The sequence below is a fragment of the Tenrec ecaudatus genome, chromosome 1 (genome assembly GCF_050624435.1).
Source record: "Tenrec ecaudatus isolate mTenEca1 chromosome 1, mTenEca1.hap1, whole genome shotgun sequence".
Taxonomy (NCBI): Eukaryota; Metazoa; Chordata; class Mammalia; order Afrosoricida; family Tenrecidae; genus Tenrec; species Tenrec ecaudatus.
In genome coordinates this window covers 136738162-136763727 of record NC_134530.1, presented here as the reverse complement: position 1 = coordinate 136763727, position 25566 = coordinate 136738162, and the positions used below count along the sequence as shown (strand labels likewise).

At 34.6% G+C, this 25566-nt stretch overlaps 1 protein-coding gene across 2 annotated transcripts in view; it reads left to right on the top strand.

Annotated features, from left to right (window-relative positions):
* The window catches only part of COL11A1 (collagen type XI alpha 1 chain), a 251063-nt gene that overhangs the window by 188015 nt on the left and 37482 nt on the right, over window positions 1-25566 (top strand). For both annotated transcript variants that reach the window (XM_075558829.1, XM_075558828.1), the window contains 12 exons: window positions 24-131; window positions 627-680; window positions 2900-2953; window positions 3449-3556; window positions 8477-8530; window positions 10230-10283; window positions 11487-11540; window positions 17136-17189; window positions 17816-17923; window positions 18189-18242; window positions 18859-18912; window positions 19699-19752. In XM_075558829.1, coding sequence (XP_075414944.1) covers window positions 24-131; window positions 627-680; window positions 2900-2953; window positions 3449-3556; window positions 8477-8530; window positions 10230-10283; window positions 11487-11540; window positions 17136-17189; window positions 17816-17923; window positions 18189-18242; window positions 18859-18912; window positions 19699-19752 — 810 coding nt within the window. The remainder of the gene's footprint in view (window positions 1-23; window positions 132-626; window positions 681-2899; window positions 2954-3448; window positions 3557-8476; window positions 8531-10229; window positions 10284-11486; window positions 11541-17135; window positions 17190-17815; window positions 17924-18188; window positions 18243-18858; window positions 18913-19698; window positions 19753-25566) is intronic.

Here is a 25566-nt window from a genome sequence, read left to right as displayed (position 1 = left end):
TTACATTGCTATGTTCAATATAGGGAGAAAAAGGTCCTCAAGGCCCAGCTGGGCGAGATGGAGTCCAAGGTCCTGTAGGCCTCCCTGGTCCTGCGGGACCTGCTGGCTCCCCTGGGGAAGACGGAGATAAGGTTGGTGTTTTAATTTATATTAGTGCATTCAGGAAAAAAATCTTTTGAGAATTATTAATTTAAGATTATATTCCAGTTCAAAGTATACTTTATAAAATGCTTCATAAAGATTAATATCTTCCTGTTTCTATATTTGAACTTGAGACTTTTAGGGGGGTATATAGACAAGAAAATGAAGTTAAAGAACAAAAAATGTGTCAGTTTGGTTACTTATTTTTTTTAATATATTGTTTCCAAAAGAAACATAAAATGGAAAGAATCTATCACAGATATATTTTAATTCTACAGAATATTGTGAATTTGTACACTAATAATAAGCCACACTTTAACATTAGGAAAACAAAAGCCATTATTGATTGATATGTAGTAAGATTTATTGTAAATATAATGTATTAGTTTATAGTGGAGCTATTTGAACCAAACAATAATGGTAGAAAGGCCATGGCAAATGTGACGGACTGGAGATGCAGTGTAACTCCGCTCGTTCCCTTGCAGGGTGAAATTGGTGAACCAGGGCAGAAAGGCGGCAAGGGGGACAAAGGAGAAAGTGTGAGTGTTTTCTCTCCTCTTCAAGAATCATTCCTAACTTAAACCATGTACTGTTTGTCCTGGATCATTTTCCTGAGTACTATTTTTTTACCAATCCAAATATTATAATCTCATACTATAATTCTGGGATCTAATAAAACTGGACAGATGAATATGTTATTAAGTCGCCAAATCTTCATGCAGTTTGCCTTCTCTATGACAAATGAAAAAGTTCTGGTGGCCAGGGCTTAAGCATTTGACAAATAAACTGAATGACTGCCTGTTCCATCCACTAACTACTACATGGAAAACAACGTGACAGTCTACTTCCATCAGAAAACAGCCTTGAAAATCTTACGCTGCTCTTGGCAATGGGTTTTTTGAGTTTTTTTTGTTTTCAGTAATAACACAGAGTTCTGTGTACACACCTAAAACTTATTGAAGAACCCAAAAATATTGTATTTATATGAGTTATTCTAATATAAGTTAAAACAGAAAAAATAATATTTTGTTTGATTAATTTTAAATTAACTGAAATAATGCCATAATTTTTCAATAAAAATATCTATATTTTCCCAAAAATATATTTAGGTAGAGAAGTGGAAATATTTTCTTTTTATGGGTGTCTAGGCACATAGAAGAAAATGGATTCATATAACTGCTTCTGAAGTCGATCTGTTGTGATATCCTATTTTGGTTAAAATACATTAAGAAAAGCTGAACTTACTCAGATATGCAGGTGGTAAAGAGAGGAGTATTTTGAATATCTCTTCAGATAATTGTACATGTTCTTTTCTACATCAAAACTTGGTGAGTGACGGTTTTTCTTAAAAGTCGATTGTAAAATGGAATCTGAAATGGAATGTGTTCTTATATTAAACATCCAGAGGCCTTTATAGTACTTTGAATATATCTCTCATTTATTTTTAATGTTGTATCATCTTTATAGAAAATTCTATAAATTTTAGAATCGGTGAAACTCATCATGGAAATGCAGCTTTCCAATTATTAAAATTTTTGCTTCAAAATTTTATTACCTGCTGAGATACTGTAATTTCTGTTCTATGAATTCTCAGATTTCAAAAAAACAACAAATATGTGAACACACAAAAAGTCACTGTCATTGTTGCCAACTCCTAACTACCCCATGGAATGGGGTAGAACTGCCCCTGTGCGTGCCCAAGGTCACAGAAGCAGAAAGCCCCTTGTTCTCTTGTGGAACGGCTGATGCTTTGAACTGTTGACCTTCTGGTTGGCAGCTCAATGCATCATTTCAGTAAAATACCTGCCACATAGTCAAATCCTAATTATCACAAGTAAGTGAAGCAGACATTTCCATGTTAATTGAGAGTTCATAACGGGGAAGAATGCAATGCATAGTGTTACAGGTTGCTGCCCAGCCATGACCCTTGCTAAGGTATCAGTCTTCATTCAGCACTGCGTTTGCATCATTAGTGAAAATATCTACATAGTGGGGAAGATGTCTTAGTATTAGGAAAAGGGAGTTTGTCCTAGAGAATAGCTGGAAAGGGCCTCAGATACCCACAGACCACACTTTCCTACCTTTCCCTCTAAGCACTCTTTTTAATATGTTGAATTATAAAAAAGGACATAGACCATTGACTGATTTGCCTGTAGAGCCTGAAATTCCTGAAACACCTAATCAATTACTGATTTAATAACTTAAGCAATTGAGAAGAAAAACATATGCATCTAGGAACCATAATGCCTATTAAACCTTTGACTTAAAATTAAAACATGCTGTATTCAATATACAACATTAAGTTTAATAGGTAGAAAATTCAAAATTTTCATTCCTGACTCTGTTAGTATAGAATCCTCATCATCTTTATGTGCATATAGATTCTGATGTTCATATGAATTTTTAGGCATTCTTTCCCATCTATATTTGTTTTATTAAATAAATATGATATTTTGAGATGTTTCAAATGGGACTCTCCAACTTGATTTACAGTAGTATACAAACAATTTTTTGAATAACAAATACTAGAAATAAAAGTGCTTCTAATAAATGTCCATTTAAAAGTGATTCCAAATGTGCATTTGCAAGCAAAATAATGTTTGACGGAGCTAGACGCTGTATTTTACTGAGGAATCTTTTCTTTTTAAAAGGAATTTTGGCTATTTAATGATGGTTATCAAACAAATGTCCTGCTTTATGTAGATGAGATTTTTCTGGCTTCAATTTTTAACTTTACTAATGTTTTGTCTCTCACCAGGGTCCTCCTGGCCCCCCAGGGCTTCAGGGTCCTGTTGGTGCCCCTGGAATAGCTGTGAGTGTTCCATTGTCTTCAGAAAATCTAACTCCATGCTACTCTCTCATTAAATTTATGAACTATCACCTTACCAGATGACATTTTTTAATGAATTGCTTTTTCTTGCTTGTTTAACATTTATCAACTTTGTCACCTATTACTGTTAGTTAAGCTGATTCTTATTAATACAAAACAAAACCACACAAAAATATACCAAAATCCCCCATTGTAACATTATTTGAAAAGAGATAATACCCATTTGAGTACTTCTTAACTATATAATGAATTATAAATGTGATATCTTTATTAGGCGATTTAACTGCCCTTAGCATATGTGATAAAGATCAAAATACCCTTATTCTATAAGTAGAGAAGGTAAGGAAGACTTTCAACCTGCAGCAAATAATGGAATCCACTTTGTCCTTGTTCTCGCGTAGCTTTAACAATGGCTAGTTTATGGCTGTGTCATAAATGATTCTTCTGGTGTGTGATCATTTTGTCACTTTTTCACAGGGAGGTGATGGTGAGCCAGGTCCGAGGGGCCAACAGGGAATGTTTGGACAGAAAGGTGATGAAGGTGCGAGAGGTTTCCCTGGACCTCCGGGTCCCATAGGTCTTCAGGTGAGCTGCTCTCTGCCTCATGGACTTCGCCGTCTTACACCTGTTTTCTGATGGATGTGAAAAAAGCATCCTCTCTCTACATAGGAATCAGGGTACAATGGTTAACTTGATAATTGCTTTTGTTAAATATAAAATGGAACTTCAGCCTTATTTCACGTAAATGTAAAATTGAAATCCAGTGGATTTCAACAAGTGTTATTTTTCTGAAAATATATTAAAGCTACTTTCTCTTCCTGGAATATGCACCATCCCAACAGATCTTACATTTGCTTGTATGTTCATTCTACTTGTTCAATAAATTATACACAATCCTAATTAACTATAAATAGTAGTCTTAAAGAAAGTAAAAAGAAGAAATTTTTCCATAGATCTAATAATAGGAAATGAGTAATTAGGATCACTAACCTACTGAAATAGTTAAAGAAATAACTATTTGCTAAGCACAGCTGACAGTAGAAAATATTAAGCAGTAGTATTAAGCAATACATTAAGAATATATTGAAATTTAAAGTTGTTTGTTGTTTTAACATTATCTGACTACAAAAAATTAAGCTTTGCCTACCCCTGCAACAAAATCTATTTCAGTACAAACTGAATACAAACGGGGTGTTATAAATTAGGGTGTTTTATATTTATTCTTTAAAATATGAGAATGCTCTTTACTTCATCATGATTAATTACAAAATTTAACTTGATTCAGTACTATGACAGAAATTGTTCATTTAATTTACTGATTTCAAATCACTTTAAACATGCCAATATTTTTTAAAGATGCGTGATTATATATAAATGACAAAAACGTTAGTTTATTTTGGGAAAACCTAAATAATTCTGCACAAAATCTCTTTAAAGTACACATTAAATGATTATTCACTTCAGTATTTTAAGGAATGGCACATTAAAGAAAGGGAGCAATGTATTAGAAAAGGCTGTAAGCTCAAACATTTTATTTAAATATATCTTGCAACACCATTCATAAAGATAAAAACCATCATTGTGGACATCACCTTGTCTATATTTGAGATTTTTCCCAGCTTTTTAAAACTTGTATTTATTGGTTTTTAAATAAATAGGAAAAATCTAGCTTTCGTCTTCTACTTATTTATTTTATTTTTATACATCTAATGATCTTTTCATGCAGACATTTTGAGACTGAGAACAACTGCCCTTTTAAATCCCCGGGATATAAATATTCACAGGAGCAGAACTTTCTCCTGAGGAGCAGCTAGTAGGTTAGAGGCTAATGTACGGCCGTCGCTATGGGCCAGCATCAACTTGGTGACAGTGGGTTTGTTGGTTAATAACTCTAAAGACCCCTGGGCCCTGGCGTCTTCAGGGTTGTACATTGGGCTGTTAAGCACAAGGTTAACAATTTTCAGAGAGGGGATTGTCGGCGATTGCAGTCTTGAAACCCTAAGGCACAGTTCGACTCTTTCTAAGTTTCATCGTGAATTATAATCGACTCAGTAGCAGCGCATTTGGGGGGGGGGGGCTGATCCCCCAACCATTTTATTCAGAGCTAATACAGATAGCATAGTTCCACAGCACAATTACATCAAGCAGTAGTGTGCAATTGCAAACAGTCAGTTTTACATTATTGTCCTTCTGGAAACTCTTGGCATTGTTTCCCTTTTATCCCACTCTCCCTTCTCCCCCTGTGCTGGTCTAGAAACCCTGGTTTTCCTTGCCGTCTCATAGGTGCATCGGTCCTGGCTTTTATATGCTGAAAAACGGAAAATCATGACAAAAATTCAAGAAGACCACTCCAATATGATCTAAACCCCAATATGAATAAACAAGAAAGTGACAGAAAATGTTGAAAATGAGATCAGGCTTCTTTAAGAATCTAAATTTTAACTCTAAATATTTGAGTACCATATTGTTTATGCTCTATTGGCAATTTAAGAGATGCTTAAATTATTTGATTACTAGTATCTAAAAAGTCGTGGATTTGTCTATAGTAACTATCAGCTACATTTATATGCATTTAACATTTGTCCTTATTTTATAAGGATAATAAAAATAGTGATTTTGATATGTAATACATTATTATGTAAATTTCATGGAAATAAATCATTAAGAAATGCAATGCCCTTATATATGTTACCATTCTTCTTTTACTTTTTCATTTAACTGATTGCTCTGAATCCTATAAACTTGTAATAATTTAGCAACTTAGTTCTCCTGATTAAAGAAGGTGCGTGATAGCTTATATTTATAAAATATTCAATAAAAATTATATTCATTTTCACAAAGTGAGGAATGTGCTCTTTGATGAGGATGATTTAAAAAAAGAGCAGTTCATTATAAAGAAAATTGATTATATTTTCCTAGCACTACCTCTTTAAATCAGGATCTTGAAAAGATGTTAATGCAATTAACATGTTCACAATTGCATTTGCATCATTTAATTGAGTCATCTGGGTAGAAGGATATTAGCAATTTCAATATACATAAATAATAGTATTGTAATTTTCAGATTAAATAACTTGATTTTTTCACTTATTATTTTCTATTTGGATATGAAGGTGTGGTATGTAAAGAGAGTTCTTGACTTAAATTACTTTTCCTTTTTAATGACTCATTTAAGAAGCAACTTATTTTAAATTGACAGACCTAAAAGCAGGAGATCTGCATGCATAAATTGCTCCCTAGGAGAAATTTAGGGTACATGAAAACTGATTAACAGTGGAATGCCATTTAACATATTTAGTTCCTTGCAACAAGAGAATTGACTCACTAGGCTTCTATTAATTTCAATAATGAACACTTTCTGTCTTAATCAACTGAAACTGCAATCAAACTTTATCTAAAATAAATAAATATATATAATTTCTATTGGGAATATCCTATCAGTTAATATTAGTAATAACCATGTGCATAAAGAAAAGAAAGACAGCAATGTTAAAATGTGTTTAGTAGAAAGTTCTTTAAATATTGAACAGGCATAATACTGATAGTTCATTAAGTTTAGGAATCCTGAATCAAAAGTAATTTTCACAAAACAAACTTGGAAACCTGGGGAAAGGTAAGGAATATTAATATTAATTTAGATGATATTAACAAGAATTTATCTATGTTTGCATGTGTAGTAAAATCTATTTGAATAAAAGGTCTTTACTTCATTAATACATTTTAAACTGAAGTTGAGGGCCTTGGGATTAGGAAACATTTTCTCAGGTACTATTTAGGTATACTGAAATCTGAAGAACATTCCCTGGTTATCTCAGGAGTTCACTGGCATGTCCAGAATGTGCCGTCAGACAATAGCCATTCAAATACAGTACCTACAACAGTTCTCAACCTGTGGGTCATGACCCCTTTGGGGGTTGAATGACCCTTTCACAGGAGTCCCCTGATTCATAGAAGTAGCAAAATTACAGTGATGAAGTTGCAACAAAAATTATCTTATGGTTGGGGGGTCACCACAACATGAGGAACTGTACTAAAGGATTATGGCCTTAGGAAGGTTTAGAGTCACTTTACTAGAGTCTCTAGGAACTGGGAACTAGTGTACCCAGGAACTTCCTAGATGCTTTTTTTTAAGGGGAAATAGTATGTTATCTATTGTAAGCCAGTAATTAGAAATTTCTCATACAAATGTATATATGACATATCAAAAAATCAAAAAGGTGTATCTATACTCAGTACAATACCTTCTTCCCAACCTGAAAGGCATGTTTAATTAAGATAATATAAATAATTTAGTGGATTACTACCAATTACAAAATAACTTATTGAAAAGATCAAACAAGGCACAATAGAGTCAAACCATCAAAAGACACTGACTATGCAATTGGAAAACTCTTGTTTCATCCACTTTACCCATGCATGCTTAGAGAGTAATGAGTAAATGTTTCTATTGCTGTCAATACTGACCCAATAATTTTCAGTCCTTGACATGAACTGCTAAGAAAACAATAACTTTACTACGACTCTAGCAGAAACCTAATTTTTTATTGTTGTATTTTATAATTTCGAAGCATATTTCATCTGACATACTATTGCACGAATAAGATTGCACTATGCAAATGACAAAGTGGTATTTGTAAACCATACAGTTGAAATATGTACAGTTTGTTATTTGACCTGTGGGAAGAAATACAAACAATTCCCCATGTAGGCCTAATTGGGAGATCAACATATAATCATTAATTCATAATCGGCTTAATATGGCTTACTGTTAAAGAACACCTAAAATTTTAGAATACTCTGATTTGTCTGATGTTACAGAGAGATTTTGTAAACAAAAGACTATAAAAACGGAGTGCAACAGAATACCTCGCAAATGATCTTGATAGAAGAAAGGAAGTACATTGGCAGGTTCTTCAGGCTTATAGGTGTTTAAGATTTAGAAGTAATAATATTAGTTAAAACTGAAATTACTTATAACTCTAGAAATGAATTCAAATATTTATTCTCTATTTTTCATTCATATATAGATACATATATATACATATACACATACCTATCTAATATATCTATATCTCTATATCTATATCTATCTACAGATAGATAGATATTTAAGTCATCTGCATAAAAACTTCAAAATAATTGAAAACCATTTTCAGAAAAATCTTGCAATGACTCTTATATGCTGCTTATAAAGTACATATCAAATTGTTATATGTTCCCATATCCAAAGATCATATCATGTATGTATTATAACCAAAATCAAATCAACAGAATATAGGTATAACTATTATTTTAAATGTCTCACAAATATTTATCATTTGTAACCAGAATATGTTTCAAAAGTATTTTAACCAATATTTCCTGATTCATTATTCCATATTAATACCTAAGCTTATAATTTTTATATTCTATTAGTAATAGAATAAACATATATTTTATCCATGTGTGATTTAATTGTTTTTCTATCCATTTGTAATTTAACTTTTTTCTATTATATTTCTTTAGGGCCTCCCAGGACCACCTGGTGAAAAAGGTGAAAATGGGGATGTTGGACCTATGGTAAGTTTTTATTTTCTAGTGTGAATTTTCACACTAATTATCACTAATATTTTCTAGAAGTTTATTAGTTTGAACAAAGTAACCCTCATGGCTCTCATGCTACCCGTCTTGACACCCACCTCCTTCTAATCCGTCTTCCAGCACCTTGAAAAATGTACTGCTTTGTATGAAGGATGAAATATAAATAAGTCTGCATGGAGGGGGGGTGTCAAGAAATAACATCATTTTCCCATAAAACACAGTTAAATAAGCTTTGAGTCTATTCTAATATGTCACATTATATTACAACCCAGAACATCTCTTTCTCACTGTGAACTTAAGGGACTGCACAGCCTCCAGTGATTCGTCTCTTCTTATAAGTTTTCCATTTCTGGATGCCCGTGTCATAGAAGTGTATATAATCAAGCCCCATGCATTCATGATTTCTTAGTGTTTAAAATCATATTTTGATGTGGAGCAGATATATAATGGTAGTATTTACCCACTGTTTAGAAAAATAGTATATTTAATAGTTACAAACTATTAAAATCAATTGTATCTTGAAACACTTTCTTGATTTAATGTGGAATTCTCTCTTAATTAGAATGCGGTGACATCTGTGACTTACAGTTATTTGTATTTATTGATTTGAATTTCTTCTGTAATTGTAATACTAACAATTCACTGAAAATTAAAATGCATATATGTGTTTATTAAGCACTAGCTTAGATAAGGAAATAATTAGCCAAAGTAGTTGCAATCTATAATGAAATGTATGAATACATATCCAATTTCTCCTTTTCTTTTCTCAGAAAACTTAGATATTTTTTTTGCATTTCCATGTTAGACTTTATTCTCTTCAAGGATCACATTGACGTCTATTAAATTCTTTGAAATGATTGCCATCATCACAATAATACTTAAGTGCAAGGACATCAAAATAAACATTGCTGATAAAAATTGATGATTAAGAACATTGATTTACACATTCAAACAGTAACAGAGAAATAAACCCCTTTCTTCACGTGATTGATAATGTTTCCCAAAATCATAGATACTTTCTTGCTGCCCATGTGATAGTCACAAACAGTAGAGAAGCTTTTAAACCATGGCATGTACTTAGAATAACCTGTGACTGTTAAAACAGCATGAATGATATTCCCTGAATATAGTTAATCAAATCCTTAACGTAGGAGTTCTGGCATTCCGTATTTTATTTCAAATGCCCCTAAGTAACCCTAATGCACAGTCAAAAGAGGATTACTAAGTAGTTTCTTCTTTTAATATCTGGTACATAGAAAATGGAAGCTGACCCTAAAAAAGCATAAATAACACAAGACAAAACAAAATAAAAAGTCACACATTTTTATTGAGTTAATTAAATTTACTTAAGTATCATTTCTTGTTCCAACTTCATGTTATCTTTATAGTCTAGCATAAAACATTTCTTGTTTTCCTACTACCTTGTTCCAAAGAGTCATAACATATGTTTTGGTCTCTTTTCAGATTATAATTCCCTCAGTTCCCAGAGCTATGTGTAAAGGATCATTTGCTAGTTCAATGTTATGTTCATCAGGAATTTCATAATGTAATGCTGATATGCTTCACAGACTATACTTTTGCAAGCTTAACCTTTTTTTCCTATTCCTAAACTCAGAATGAAAATGTTATAAAAGCATTGCATTTTAACTTTATAAACTTTAATATTTATCTTTTACAGGGTCCACCTGGCCCTCCAGGCCCAAGAGGGCCCCAAGGACCCAGTGGAGCTGATGTAAGAGCTATGAAATAAATTCCAATTCTTTGAAAATTACATAAATCATTTTATTGTTAAATAGCAATCAGGGTCTGTGATAAAGTGGAGATCATCCGTTGATTTCAAGGATTGCAAGAGAACTGCCAAGTACTCATAGCTGCCCTTATTTTCCATTCAAGTACATAGAACATGATAGTCATTTCTGACTTATACAGACTTGGGCTTTCTATGGAAAATTTACCATAAATATCAAGTGTACACACCATTTGTCTTCAATTCATAGCCTTTGAGGAGTGGGGAAAATACACTGCCTCTTAGCTAATGACATTCTTCTGTTCAACATGTTGGAACTCCTCTTTTACATATAATTGCTTGATAAAGGATGACTGAATTGGTTCATATTTAACCTTTAACTCTGAAAGGGGCATGAGAAAATAGTTTGTAATTGGGCTGTTTTAGACTAGAACAATGTGCCAAATATCTTTGTAAGCAGTTCTGCCTTCAGCATGTTCACTGGAAACCATTTGTTTATGATAAGCACACCTCTTCCAATGCTAAAGGCTTCCTTTCCGTTTTGTAAAGAGTATTTCTCTCAAATTAAACATGGGCTCGCTATTCTATTACAGGAGCTCTAAAGGCAATGCCATATCTATATTACCGTTGTTCTTAATATGCATATAAGCTTCAGTGTGGTATCCCTCCTTTTCCCCATGAAGAAGTCTAAAGTCACTCCCGACTTCTGCCTCTTGGTTGCTACAGTTTCTGTTGACTCTAGCAGGCAAGGATTAGGTAAATTAATCTTAGGAAATGAGCTAAAAATGAACTTTGGGTTTCTCTGGAGGAATTTTAAAAAGTGAGATATGGCTCATGATTATTTTTTATACAGATGATATAGTTCTTAGCCCAAGTCAAGATTTTTTTTTTTACAAAAACTGACAAAATTATCCTCTAAAACTCCGGTGACAGTTTCATAGGAAGAGAAATGGAACTCCTTTCCTGGTGTGAACTGTCTAGTTTTATGTTTTAATTCTGAACTCAATGTGATAAATTATTTGCTAGCTCATAAATCAGGCAATTCATTTTGAAAGTACCACTTTCCCATCTGTCAAATGCTTTAGAATAGTTTCACAGATACTTCTCTCTCTCCGACAAAATCACATCCATCGTTTGGAGGTCATCTGAATAGTAGGATAACTGTTCTCTCTTTTGCTGAAATCACAGGGACCACAAGGACCCACAGGATCCGTTGGTTCAGTTGGTGGTGTTGGAGAAAAGGTGAGGAATTTAGCAATCGTTTGTAAAAAATTGTTAATATTTAGTACTTCCAATATTAATTTCTTTATAAGCATTTTATACAGTTATATGTTTATGCATAATGAAATGAGTTATTTGCTTACCTCCTCAAGGAATTAAAGAAATAAAACTCACAATGACTTTGAAATACCAGGTTTTTAATTGGTAGCTAATATACTGTATGATGAAAATATGTTGAAATAGTAATCATTGCCTTTAATCATCACAGTTACTTTTTATAATGATGCTTATTTATTATCCACATAAGTAAGCTGAGCACGTTGCAGTTTGGAAAAGTTAATAATTTCCTCAGAGCCTTGTCAGCGAATGTGTGATAAAGTTTGTGTGCACTCAAACCTAGGAATCTCCCTGGTGACTACAGTGCCTTAGGAATACTCATTCCTGAAACGAGAAGTGCTAAGTTGCCGTATAAATAAATGAGTTAAAATAGAAGAAGATCTCTTCCCCCCAAAAAATCATTAGTAATTCATTTTGCCATATTTTAAGTTATATTTTCAGAATTAATCATTTGACCTACCTATGAGTCACATTTCAAAGTAGTTTTGGCTTGTGCAGTATCACCTTGGACTAGACCAGCTTCCTTCCCTCTTAATGTAATTTCATGAAGCTCACAGAACAAGAAAGATGCTGCTTTCATGACATTGCAAACTGCGTCTCTGGCACTTATGTGAGTGCTCATTACTTAAGGGAATTTTCAAAGGAATTGTTTGCATTTCATCCCGCTAATACGCAAATTATAAAGTGATAAAGTTTTAAAGGAAGAATTAGATTTTAGATTCCATATTATAAATATAAATTTGCAAAAATTGGTAGGCATTTTTTGAATTTTCTAGATGACAAGTGATGGTAGAGGGTATTGCGTGAAGTTGATGTTGGGAGCACGCCTGGTCCTGGAGGCCATTTGTGCAGAGTAAAGATTACTAATCGGGTTTGCAAAGCGTTAGGACCAAACGGAATGTCAGCCTGTCTTCCGGGCCAGCTCTCCGTGGAATCAAACTTTTTGATTCAATCAACATTTTGATACATACTTGTGCCCAGTATCCCCCATTTGAGTATTGTGACTATAATGAATTATAGATGGTTAAATAGTCAAAATATCTACCCCTTATTAAATTAGAAATATTTTAAAGTTAAGCATTTGTATTTCTTAATTTATAAACAATTTTGTTTCTTCTATGGCATTTAATGGGAGGCATTAGCAAGTTAGCATATTAATGAAAAAATGAGATTTCTAAATTTCTAAATTTCATGCTCTAAGCTTGAAGTTCGAACGGTATGGATGTTTTGAGAGTAACATTGAAAGAATATCTTTATTCAGATCAATCTACATGCAATGGCCGCTGCGGGAGAAGTCTCCCCTAGGGAGATCACTGTGTGAGGCCATGAGCATCACCCTCCACCCCATCTGTCACCCTCCCCGCCTTTCCTTGTTCCGTCTGCATCCTCCCTTTCTGATGAGTCCGGAGAATGCTTCTCTCATTCGGATCCCAGTTCTGGATATGTGGAAAATTTCAAAATCACTTAATAACCTTCTCAAGTCAACTTAGGTTTCCCCTAAAGGTTTGGAGTGCACAGGGCATAGTTTAAACACCTCAGTTACTTCAGTTAAGCTTTTGTTCTCTTTGTTACACCAGATGTTCACATTTAGGGAAGAATCTCCCAACATTATTTCCATTTCGTGTTCGGCTTCTTTAGTCCCACTGTACCAGACAAGCTTTCTCTGGAGGGCGCAGCCAAACTCGCTGATGACCTGTCACTATCTCACATTTAAAATGACCTGAGTCTAAATGCATTACACCAAAAGACACGTAGAATTATCAGTTTGCTCCATCTTATGTGGGCATTTACTATGTGAAAGGGAGCTAGGAAGACAGTTTAGTATTAACTTTTTTTTCTTTAGAACATGGGGTACTCATGCTTTCCTGTCAAGTTCAGATTGTAGGCATACTCAGTCCTACACTTAAGATAAAAAATCAATAAAAATCAAAAGCTAATAGATCTGTTACACTTGGCTTAATTATGTTGAAACTGTTTTCACTTTAATACATATTTCCTATTGATTGCTATTGCATTTGGGGCCCACAGAATCACTTTACCTTTCTGAAATGAGCTTTAACTTATGTAACTATGTCTTAAGATGGTGTAAAATGATTGCACGATTAATAATAATAGCTTTATATTCCATCACATTATTCATATGCCATTCTTATGTCACAGTTTGTTTTATTTCAAACATTAGTCTTCTAAAATATATTTGGTGTAGTACTAATAATGCTAAGTATACATTAATTTTATTATGTAGTTCCGGTGCACTGTTTAATATATACATTATTTGCCCTCTTCTCTTTCAAAAGATTTGAAATAAAGCATTTTGATAGTGTTATTTTCAATATAATAATTGCTATTTACTTGGGGAATATTTGATTCCAGCTATCTAGAAGATTATTTTCATGTATCTTTTAGAAGACCTATAGGACATTTTTCTTTAAATTAAAAGATTTAATATTAAAAAGGGCTTCACTCAATTATGAAAGTTTAAGCTGATCATTTCACCTATCATTTCTTTCATAAAAACATAAACCACAAATAAACTTTTCAGAATTTTTTAAAGATTAATTGTGTGGTTGATAAGTAAGGATAGAAAAACACAAAACTTATATCAAACCAAATTTAATACCACTGAATCGATTCCAAGTCATAGTGACCATATTGGATAGTATTGGAACTGCCCTGTGGGTTCCTGAGACTGTGGGAGTAAAAAGTCTCATCTTTTCCCAAAATGTTTATGCAGGGATTAAAATGTATTTATTTCTATGTTAGTTATATTTCCAGTGGCATCGTTGTGGATTGAAGTTTTACATGGATAATCATTATTAAATAATTTTGTACATATTTCAGTATGAATATTGACCATCTTGTAGGTTATTTGAATGACTACATTTGTATTTACAAATGTAAATAGAAAGTTATGAAATTAATAATATATAATTCCACAATATTCAGGTATTGAATGATTGATCACTTTTAAAATGTTAATATAATATTATGCTAGAATGATTTACCCAAATAACTGAAAATCTTTGCTATGAATCCTAGAAAATACAGCAATCTACAATACTACTATTAATAAGTTAAATTACTCAACCATCATATAGATAAATCAGAGCATTAAAATACATATTCTCCTAGGATAAGAAATTACATGCCCAAAACAGCCACTGACTTATGTTTACATTATATATATATCGCCTACCAATTTTAGGAGGGTGGATGCTTTGTATCAGGGATATTCTATAATTCGGGGAGAAAAAGCACAGTTAAAATTGAAAGGAAATTCAATCTCACATTTCTTTTTTTTAATGTAAATAACATTTTCCATTTTAGAATTTCTAGAACCACCTGTTTCAGAATTGCTACAGCCATTGATTTTAAATGGAAACATGGTACCTGAATTGCTGTGTACTTCCTTTGAATGATTGCTTAAACAGAACATTTTATTTTTGCTCAATTCTAAGTGCTAAGCATTACCATGAGACTTCATAGACAGAAACTACAAGGGTAGGAAATGTATATATTGATGCACTGACTAGAAAATGATCACTCATAATAAACAAGGAGATGACAAAGTCTGTCCAAATATGTACATCATCAGAAAAAGCAATTTTAATTAATTGAAGTTCCTTTATATGTCTTATAATTCTAGTCTGTTCTCTTGGTTCTTTAGTTCTATAGTAAACATTTTATTAAATTATCATTTTAACACCAAATAGTTTGTTCATTATTTTTATAATAAAAACCAAAAAACGGATCTGTGTGTCATCAAATCAATTCCAACTCATGGTAGCCCTAGAAAACAGAGTAGAATTGCTCCCTGGTGCTGCAACAATCGGTTCTGACACAATTGTGAGGATGGAGCACAGCTGGGAAATGCTTTATTCTGTACATATTGTGGGTCATGCTCAATCATACAGAGTTCACATTATTGCTTATTCCTAAGAAAGATTATCCAACGGAATGTGGAAATCATCAAGCGATAGTATTAACATCACATGTACTGGTTGCAGTAGTCTATCAATGTAGAATTGTGCAAAATTCAAGTTGAATTCAGAAAAGTATGTAGAAAAAGCAGTATCCTTCTTGATGTCAGATGGATTTAGCTGAAAGCGTAGAATACCAAAAAGATGTTTATCTGGGTTTTATGGACTATGCAAAGAGACTTAACTCTGTATTTCAGACCAAATTATAGAAAACATTTCAAAGAACGAAAATGAGAATTCCAGCACACTTAATTAATTCTGCTCATTCACAACCAGAACATTGACCAAGAAACAAGTTTTTGAACAGAAGGCATACTTGGTTTGAAATCAAGAAATGTGTTTCAGGGTGTATCGTTTGACCATATTTATTTAAACGGTATGCTGAGCAAGTAATTCAAGATGCTTGATTATGTGAAGGAAACATATCATGATTGGAAATGTTATTAACAGCCTGCAGCATGCAGTGATACTATTTTGCTTGCTGAAAATTACAAGAAGTCTCAAAGCACTTACTGAAAAAGAGCAAGAACTTGGTATGAACTAGCCCTCAACTGAATAAAACGTAATTGCTCATGACTGGATCGACCAACAATTCATGATAAATGTAAAAAAGATTGAAGCCACCGAGCATCTTATTTTACTTAACCACAATCAATAGCCCCTGGAAGCAGCAGTGAAGAAATCAAATGTTCAAGTACTTTTGGAAAATCTGCGGCAAAATATCTGCTTCTCTAAGAACAAAGATGGCACCTGGAGGACTAAGGTGCACCTTACTCACTGCATGGTGTGTTTAGTCAGCTCATCAATAAAGAAGACCAAAAAGAATCATCGAGGCCTTTGAATTATGGTGTTGTTGCAAAATATTGACTGTGACACGAACTGTCTTGGAAAAGGTACAATCAGAATGATCCTTAGAATTTAGGATGATGACTCTCCGTCTCACATACTTTGGACCTGTTTTCAGGAAGAATCAGTCCCTAGAGGGTTAGTGAAAAGCAGAAGACAGGCTGTGAGCGGTAGAAGCTGTTTGTGAGTATGGTAGGGAAGGGAAGGATGCATTCTGTTGTACATTGGGTAAGTTCCAATTGACTTGACAGCACTTAACATGAAAGTAACAACAACATACACTTGAAAGTTAACTAATCAGCTTGTTCAGCTCTGCACAAACCCCATTGATTCTATTTGACTCAGAGTGACCCTGTATAGAATTCCAAGTCGGAATCCTTCCAGAGGCAGGTGGTCTAATAGTTCTCTACGGGTTGCCTGGTGGGTTTGAACCACCGACCTTGTGGTTAGCATTCCAATGCTTACCCGCCACAACTACCAGAGCTGCACCCGAGGAATAAAAATATCAAACTTATTGCATAAGGTTCCTTTCTATTCTTGAAGCTTCTCAGTGCTCATCAAACAATATAACAATCCAAGCGTTAGTTCAATGGTATGGTCATCGTGAAGGCAGTTTTACAAATGGAAAGCACCATTTCTGTGTCCTGATACTGATTTGACATTTGCTTCATAGGGTGAACCTGGAGAAGCAGGAAACCCAGGGCCTCCTGGAGAAGCAGGCTCAGGGGTAAGCAGTGACATGTTATTAATATAGATTGTGATTTGTTCGGGAAAAAAATAGACCGTTGTGTAGCATGTAACTCAGAGTGGCAGAACAGTTATTTCCTTTTCTTTTCAAACCCATTAAGAATAACCACAAACATGGCATTTCTTAAAAAGGTTATATACCCCAAGACATTTTGATTTATATACAAATTGAAAATAACACATTTACATAACTGAGCATGTTAAAACTGTAATATTTGCATTGTATTTAGTCTTTAAATAGACTGATTTAAAAAACTATCCCTGCTTCATCAAATACACATTTTTAAAACATGCTAGAATTGTACCCTTCCAACCTTGGTTGGTTGAAACCAGGGGAGCAGGGGGAGTTAGTGACACCCAAAGATGGCAATGGTTGGGGTAGGAATTTTCGTGTTGGAAGGGTGACCCAGGGAAGTGGTAGGAGAGGGATTGAGAAGCTGCTGCAGCCAAATAATAGGTAGTCACTAAGAAAGCTGCTAAGCATTTTAAAATGTAAAGGCGAGACATCCAGCCATGAAACACTCTATAGCTCAAGGGCAATAGTGTTATTGGGAAAATGTGCTTTAAAGTTTGTAAAATAAGCATATACCTTCCTACATTGTGTAGGGTCCCAAAGGAGAAAGAGGGGAGAAAGGAGAAGCAGGCCCACCCGGTGCTGCTGGACCTCCGGGTGCTAAGGGACCACCAGGTGACGATGGCCCTAAGGGCAATCCGGTGAGTGAGTTTGGGCCCCTAAGGTGTCAGCTATAAAACTTCTTATGGAAAGTTTGGCGATCATCGTCCTCCTATCTGTGGTTGTTGAAGTTGAAACTTCAGAATGTTTATATATTCATAAATGTCATCAATTTGTTTAATTTCTATTTTTTTCTGGCATGACAAAAAGTATTCCCATATGGCTTTGTTATCATGCCTTTTACGTCTAAAATGTGATAATTCATAACTTCTAAATATTCATTTTTCTTTACAAAAATTATTCTAGGGTCCAGTAGGCTTTCCTGGAGATCCTGGTCCTCCTGGAGAACCTGGTGTTGCGGTAAGTAGCATGGAAACATGAAGGAATGGACGTGGGAGAGATGTTCCCATTATATTCATTGTTAATAATTAAAGAAAATTCTTTTACTTCTTTAAGTAGATTTCCCCCAAAATTGAAAAAGAAAACAATAATCACGAGAGCAAAAATCTGTGTACAATGAGGGTATTCAGTCTAAATTCATTTTTATTTATTTTCAAGATTTTGCATTTGCGTTACACAAACACAAATTATCTAAATAGTAAAATTATTGTTGTTTCAAAATATAAGCTTTTTGTGGTATACATTTCTAAGATGTAAATATTGGTTCAAATGATAGAATCTTTGTTTATGGTGGAAACGTACACTGGTCATTTCATATACCTCAATTTTTAAAAATCATGAGCATAATGTTTTAAAATGTGTTATTAGAGAAATATACCAAAATGTATGGAGAAAAAAGTACAGCTATCCTAAAAGTAAATAAATAAAAGTATGAGAATTTCATAATTTCACTTTGCTATTTTGTAGTAATTTATTCTAAGAAATCACAAAGGTAGATTATTTCAGTTCTTTTTTTCTCATCAATATTAATTAGTAGTGAGAAATATTTGGGTTAACTTTCTGCTACCCATTATAGGGTCAAGACGGTGTAGGTGGTGACAAAGGTGAAGATGGAGATCCTGGTCAACCAGTAAGCAAATACACTCATTATTTTTATTCACTAATAGCCACAAAGCATATTAAAGAAGTCATTGTAAGACTTTTAAAGGCATATCTGTCCAAAAAGAATTATAAGCAATATTTGTCTTACAGTTGAGAATTTACCATTGTTTCCTACTTGTTGTGATTCAAAAAGCCTTCATGAGAGATAAAGGAAAAATTTTCATTCAAAGTATCCTAATGAGCGTCTCATCTCTAGCTAGATCAGTCATCTATTTTATACTGTTAAATAAAAAAATACTACTTTTAAAACGCAAACGTTACTAAAAGAAAGATGTCGCATACTAGTATGAAATACCTCCATTAATCATGTACATGGCTTCAACAAATAAATATGTAATTATTTAGAGGTATAAAGAGCATCATGCTTGGCTACATATGATTATTTTGGAGAAAGAGGGCAAAAGTACCGGCAAATGAAATAGGAACCAAAGATAAGCTTCACCTCTAACCACTGCACCGCTAAATCATATCCACTACATACAGTCAAATAGATAGGAGCTAAATCTGTGCAGGTATTTTATACTCTTGTAATAAAAGTGTTAAGTTTATATTAAGAACTTAAAGTGATTTCACACAATTATATGAATTTAGTAAGATCATTATCTGTATGATTCTAGTCACTAGTATCACAGTTTTCCAGGAAATGCAAACTGGAGATACTGAGAAAGATGGTGAGTTTGGTGCAGCTATTGAAAAAGGATGCGGTTCTTCAAATAGCACCAAACATTAAAATTTACTTTTTCTCCCATTCTAGGGTCCTCCTGGTCCATCTGGTGAGGCTGGCCCACCAGGTCCTCCGGGAAAACGGGTACGTTTCTTCAACTTTTTAAATTTCAAGTTCATTATTTGCCAATTCTATCTATTTCTCACTTCTCTTTGCTTGTGTTGTCTGTACAAATGTTATTAAAGAATATTGTTGTTATGAAATTGCATATTGTTATGAAAGAATCTAATCGCACCAGGAACAAAACCTCATGGGAGGTTTATTGCAGGGGGCGTCTGGAGTAGCACAGACAGGTAAGTGCTGGACTGCTTGTGTGAAGTGGAAAGTTGGTGGCTATCAAGGGATAACTCAGAAGACAAGTCTAGTCTTCTTTCCCATGGTTCCCTTCCCTGTAGTCTGTCTGGCAGACAGCAATCTTACATGGGGATGCTAGTGCTGTGAATCATCATGGAAGCACACACAGCTAGGTTTGAACCACTGACCTTGCGGTTAGCATTTTGACGCTCATCAGAACCACTGCTGTGGGCAGAACGGACTTTACATCAATTGATTTTGTTGTTATTGTTTCCTTTATGTCTTGTTTGGTTATTTGTTTTAACTGGAATTATCAAAAGTCCAGGGTTACAATCCAACATTAAAAATAAACTAAAAAAAAATAAAATAAATTTAGTTATCATAGAATAAGCTGAGGAGGCAGTGCATAATTTAATGAATTTATATTGCCAAACTTATCTTACTCAGAAATAAAACCACGATTTTGGCAGAGGACTATAGTAACTACAAATAGAAAGGTCTTGTTTCACATACCAACTTCCCTGGACTATGAGATTTACTTTATTCTTATAATATTGTGCCATTGTACTATTTACATTTTTAAAAAGAACAAAAGATATATACCTAAAATCCTCCCTCTTCAAGCATTTAGAACAGTTCACAAATGTCTTCTGTGTTTCTTATAGTCTATTTTTATAACTGTCCATGAACAAAATGTGTGGTTAGCATCACAATGTGTTTCTTGCACTTCAGTGATTCAAAGGCAGAAAGCAATTGGGGCCACTGTTCCTTGCCAGTGGTAGTTTAATTTAGTTTTATTCTCACTAAATATCCTCAGATCAAACAGAATATCCTTGGGATTTAATTTTCTTCTCTCAGCAATATCAAAAGAGTCAATATTTACAAGCAAATATTTCTCTCCAGAAATAATTTATTGTCTATATTTCCCTTGAAAACAATTGTCTTTCGCTGATCAAGTGTTTTTCTACCTTACCTCATATTAAATGTTTGCTTATGGTTTGCAACCCAAAAGAATGATCTTATTAGAAAAAAACTATCTCAAACAAACATTTGGCAGTTACTCTCGGAATGTAATCTCAAAAAAACTCTCACTGCCATCCAGTGGATTCCAACTGCAAGCGACACTTTATCGTAACCACCTGTTTTTGCTAACATGCACTTTTTAACTTATTGAGAGGGTGCCATGTTTTTTCTTGCACTAAAATTTAAAAAAAAAACTGTTCCTGTGGGTTTCAGAGACTGTAACTCTTTGCAGGTGTAGAAAGCCTCATTTGTTCTCCCCTGGAGCAGCTACGGGTTTAAACCGGCAACCTCGTGGGGAGCAGCGCAGTGCGTCACCAACACGCTACCAGGGCTCCTGGGTTGCAAGCAGGAGCCAGGATTCTTGAGATCTGTGTTATTTTCTTCCCTGCAGTCTGAGGACCTAAACGTTTCCAGATGAATTGATGTGTCTCTTTATTATTTCAAGACTTTTGAGAAGTGGCTCTCATGTCTTATTTGATAGTATAGACAAAATGCCACTCAAAAAAATATCTTTGATAATTGATTGAGATTTTTTTAGAGAAAACATAAAATTCTGTTTTCGTTTTTTAACCAAATTTCAAATATTGAGTGGCATGTGATGTAATGCTTATTCATGGTGACTCTAGAGGACCAAATAGAACTGCCCCCAAGTGTTCCAAGACTAACTCTTTACAGGAGTCGAACGCCTCTTCTCTCTCCCACAGAATGGCAGTGTTTTCGAACAACTGACCATGCCGCTCGCAGCCAAACTTCAGCTCTATCACAGTTGGCTCTATGGCAGAGATGCAGTGCATTGCTGCGCAGCGTGATGAAGTTAGAGCAGCGGGCATTTTATCTAGCCCTATCGTTTATTTGTTGTGTTGCTTTGGGCAGCCGCAGGCAGTCCCTGAGTTACAATCATGCAATGTACTCACAACTACTACTAGCCCTGAGAAATTATGTAAAAGTCCTTACTTCTTTGAAACAATTGAGCCATTCCCTACTCCCCAAAAATTCTTCATCATAAGCACCTTTACTTGCTACACATGCAATTTTTAATTTATTGAGAGCGTTTCATGTTTTCCTTGCAGTGAAATTTGAAAACCAGCTCGCTGCATTGAGTCGATGCCACCTCATAGCGATCCTAAAGGACGGGCAGAATTGCCCCCTGGTGTGTCTGAGACTGTAACACTTTCAGTGGTGGGACCTCCCCTCCCAGTCCTGCTTTCCTGCACTAGAGCGAGAATAAATTGGAACTGCATACAGCTTTCGGACATACCTACAAATTCTCAAAAATATAAGAAGGGGTGGATCTCTTTTTACCCCGAGGACTGCCTGCATGTACTTACTTAGCCTCTGTTTTCCAGTGGACTTACCTGACAGAGCTGTGCTGATGATAAGCCATTTTATGTACCATATATATTCATGTAAAAGCCGATTTTTCAGCACATTTTTAATGCAGTCTTTGTGGCAAAATTAGGTGGCTTGGCTGGTATTCGAGTTGGCTTATACTCAAGTCTATATAGTAATATTAAAGGAATTATTAAATTTCCCAGGCTAGTCATTAATGTGTTAACTTCATAACTTCAGTTATGAAGCAGTTAATAAATATTTATTAGAACAGTGATGATCATAATAATGATAAAGATTGTATGCTTTTGATATAGATGAAGTTAAATTCCCTTCAAAGTATAATCCCTCCTAAAGAATAACTATACACATAATATGTTTACAAACCTAATCTTAAAGATTTGAAGATTTATATCTAACTATTTCAGTATTTTCCATTTCTCAGGTGGTTCCATTAAACATGGTACACTCAGAAAATATATTCTATTTTGTTTTTTTTAAAACACTGTAGTTCACAATTAAAGCAAAGCAAAATAAACAGTATATGGAGAAGTGCATTCCATATATATTTTCTATTAACAATATAACCATACATTTAAATAAATATTTTTAAACTTGTTAGTTATTAATTTGGGGTAGTGGTTATGCAAGGGGAGCTACCACAGGGTCAGCAGTTCAAAATCACGAGCCACTCTACGGGAGAAGGAAGATGCTTGTGTCGTCTGTAAAGGATTACAGTCTCAGAAATCCATAGGGACAGGTGTCCCCTGTCCTATATGGTAGCAATGGGTCAGCGTCGACTCAATAACAGCGAGCTTGATTTTTTTGGTAGTGATCTAGTGTAAGTCATAGTTTTACATATAATATTTGATTCATATTTAGATTAAATTGAAATACTCTCAATGTACCATTGTTTAACTCACTTTCTCCCTATGTCTTCTATTTACATAACTAATTATAACATAATTATTTCATGGGGAAAATTGTTATTGGTGTAGTTATGTGCCATTGAATCTGTTCTGACCCATAGCAACCCTCTGCACAACAGAACGAAACACTGCCAGGCCCTGTGTCAGCCTCACAATTGTTCTTATTCCTGAGCCACTATGTCCATTCCTCTTGTTGAAGCCCTTCCTCTTTGTCGCTGCCCCTCTACTTTACCAAGCATGATGTCATTCTGCGGGGATTGATCTCTCCTGACAACATGTCCAAAGCATAAGAGGGGGTTTTTAGAAATTTTGTGCAAAATTGCATCATAATGTAATTACATTTCCCATGAATTGTGTAATCACCCTAATATTTATTTAGATATTTTATGTACACATATTAACACTATATTACACTTTCAAAACAGTTTTATTCATATTTTTAATTTGATAATGTAGTGCAGCATAACATTTTTAAATCTCATAATATAATGTAAATGTTTATCTTTATTATAACATAACCATTGACATTAACTCAATGTTCTTAAGACATGGAGCCACTTTAGGAGGCAGAATAGAATTGCCCCATGGGGTATTTGAGACAGTAAATCTTTACAGAAACAAATGGCCTCACTTTTCTCCTCAGGAGTAGCTGGTGGATTTGAACCATTGATCTTTTAGTTGGTACGCTAATGCTTAGCCCACAGAACCAGCAGGGATCCTTTACTATATTATAGGTTTGGGCTTTTATTTTTTTACTTTGCCTTTGTGAGAATATTATATCCATTAAAACATGCACCAAATCAAAAGTCTCTTTTTTTGTTGTTTTTAATCATTTTATTGAGGGCACTTAGAGCTTTTATAAAAATCCATACAACCATTGTGCCAAGCATATTCGTACGATTGCTATCATCCTTTTCAAAACATTGTCTTTCTACTTGAGCCCTTAGTATTAGCTCCCAATTTTTTCCTCCCTCTCCCACCTTCCCTTTCTCTTGAACTCTTAATAATTTATAAATTATTATTTTCATATCTCATACCAACCACTGTATCCCTTCACCCACTTTTCTGTTGTTCAATACCCTTTGGGTGGGGTATTATACGTCAATCATTATGATCAATTCATCCTTTTCGATCTCCTCCCCACTCCCCGCCATCTTCCCTTTACCCTTGTGGTATCGCTACTCTCATTATTGGTCCTCAGGGGTTATTAGGCCTGGATTCCCTGTGTTGAGAGCTCTTATCTGTACCCATGTACATGCTCTGATCTAGCCAAATTTGTAAGGTAGAATTGGGGTCATAATAGTTGGGGGGGAGGATGCATTAACGAACTAGAAGAATGTATGTTTCATCAGTGCTATACTGCAACCTAGTACCTTCCTTGTGACCTTCCTGTGAGGGAATGTCCAATTGTCTACAGATGGGCTTTGGGTCCTCCCCTCATTTGCATCAATACGATTGATTGTTCTGGGTCTTTGATGCCTCATACCTGATCCCATGGACAACTCATTGTCACACTGGTGTGCTTCTTCCATGTGGGCTTCGTTGCTTCTCAGCTAGATGGCTGCTTATCTATCTTCCAACTTTTCAAACCCCAGATGTTGAATCTTTTTATAATTGGGCACCATCAGCTTTCTTCACCACATTTGCTTATGCACCCATTTTGTTACAGCAGTCATGTCAAAAGGTGACTATCACAGAGGGCCAGGTTACTTGATCAAAGTGTTCTTGTTGAGTGAGTACTTGAGTAGAGGCTCAATGTCCATCTTCTACCTTAAAATTTAACATATAATATATGTACATAAATCCTTGTCCCTATCATCATATAAAATATATTTACATGCATTATTCCTGTATTTATACCTCTATAAATGTCCTTTGCCTCCTAGTTCTTTGCTCTATTTCCTTTTACTTGCCCCACTATCATGTTTGACTTTCATTCGGCTTTCCTTAATTCCTCTTGGCTACATTGCACTTGATCAAGCCCAGGTAGCCTATGCCCTCCTTGCCATTGCTTTTAGATCATTTGTTGTTCCCTTGTCCCTGAGTTGTGGGCTCCCCACTTCCATTCCCCCACCTTCCCCTCCACCATATCTCTCCTGATATGGGTCCCATGGGTCCCATTGTTTACTACTTGGGATGGTTTATCCTGCCTCTCTTATCTAGATAGACATGCAAAAACAAAGCAAAACAAAGCAACAAAAAAGAAAAGCCTATAAAATGCTTCCAGGTCTGTCTGTTGACCTTTACGAATGTTTTCTGATTAAGTTTGATGAGGTGCCACACTCTTCCCCAAAATCTGTTTTAGTGATTTCTCAGGGACTTT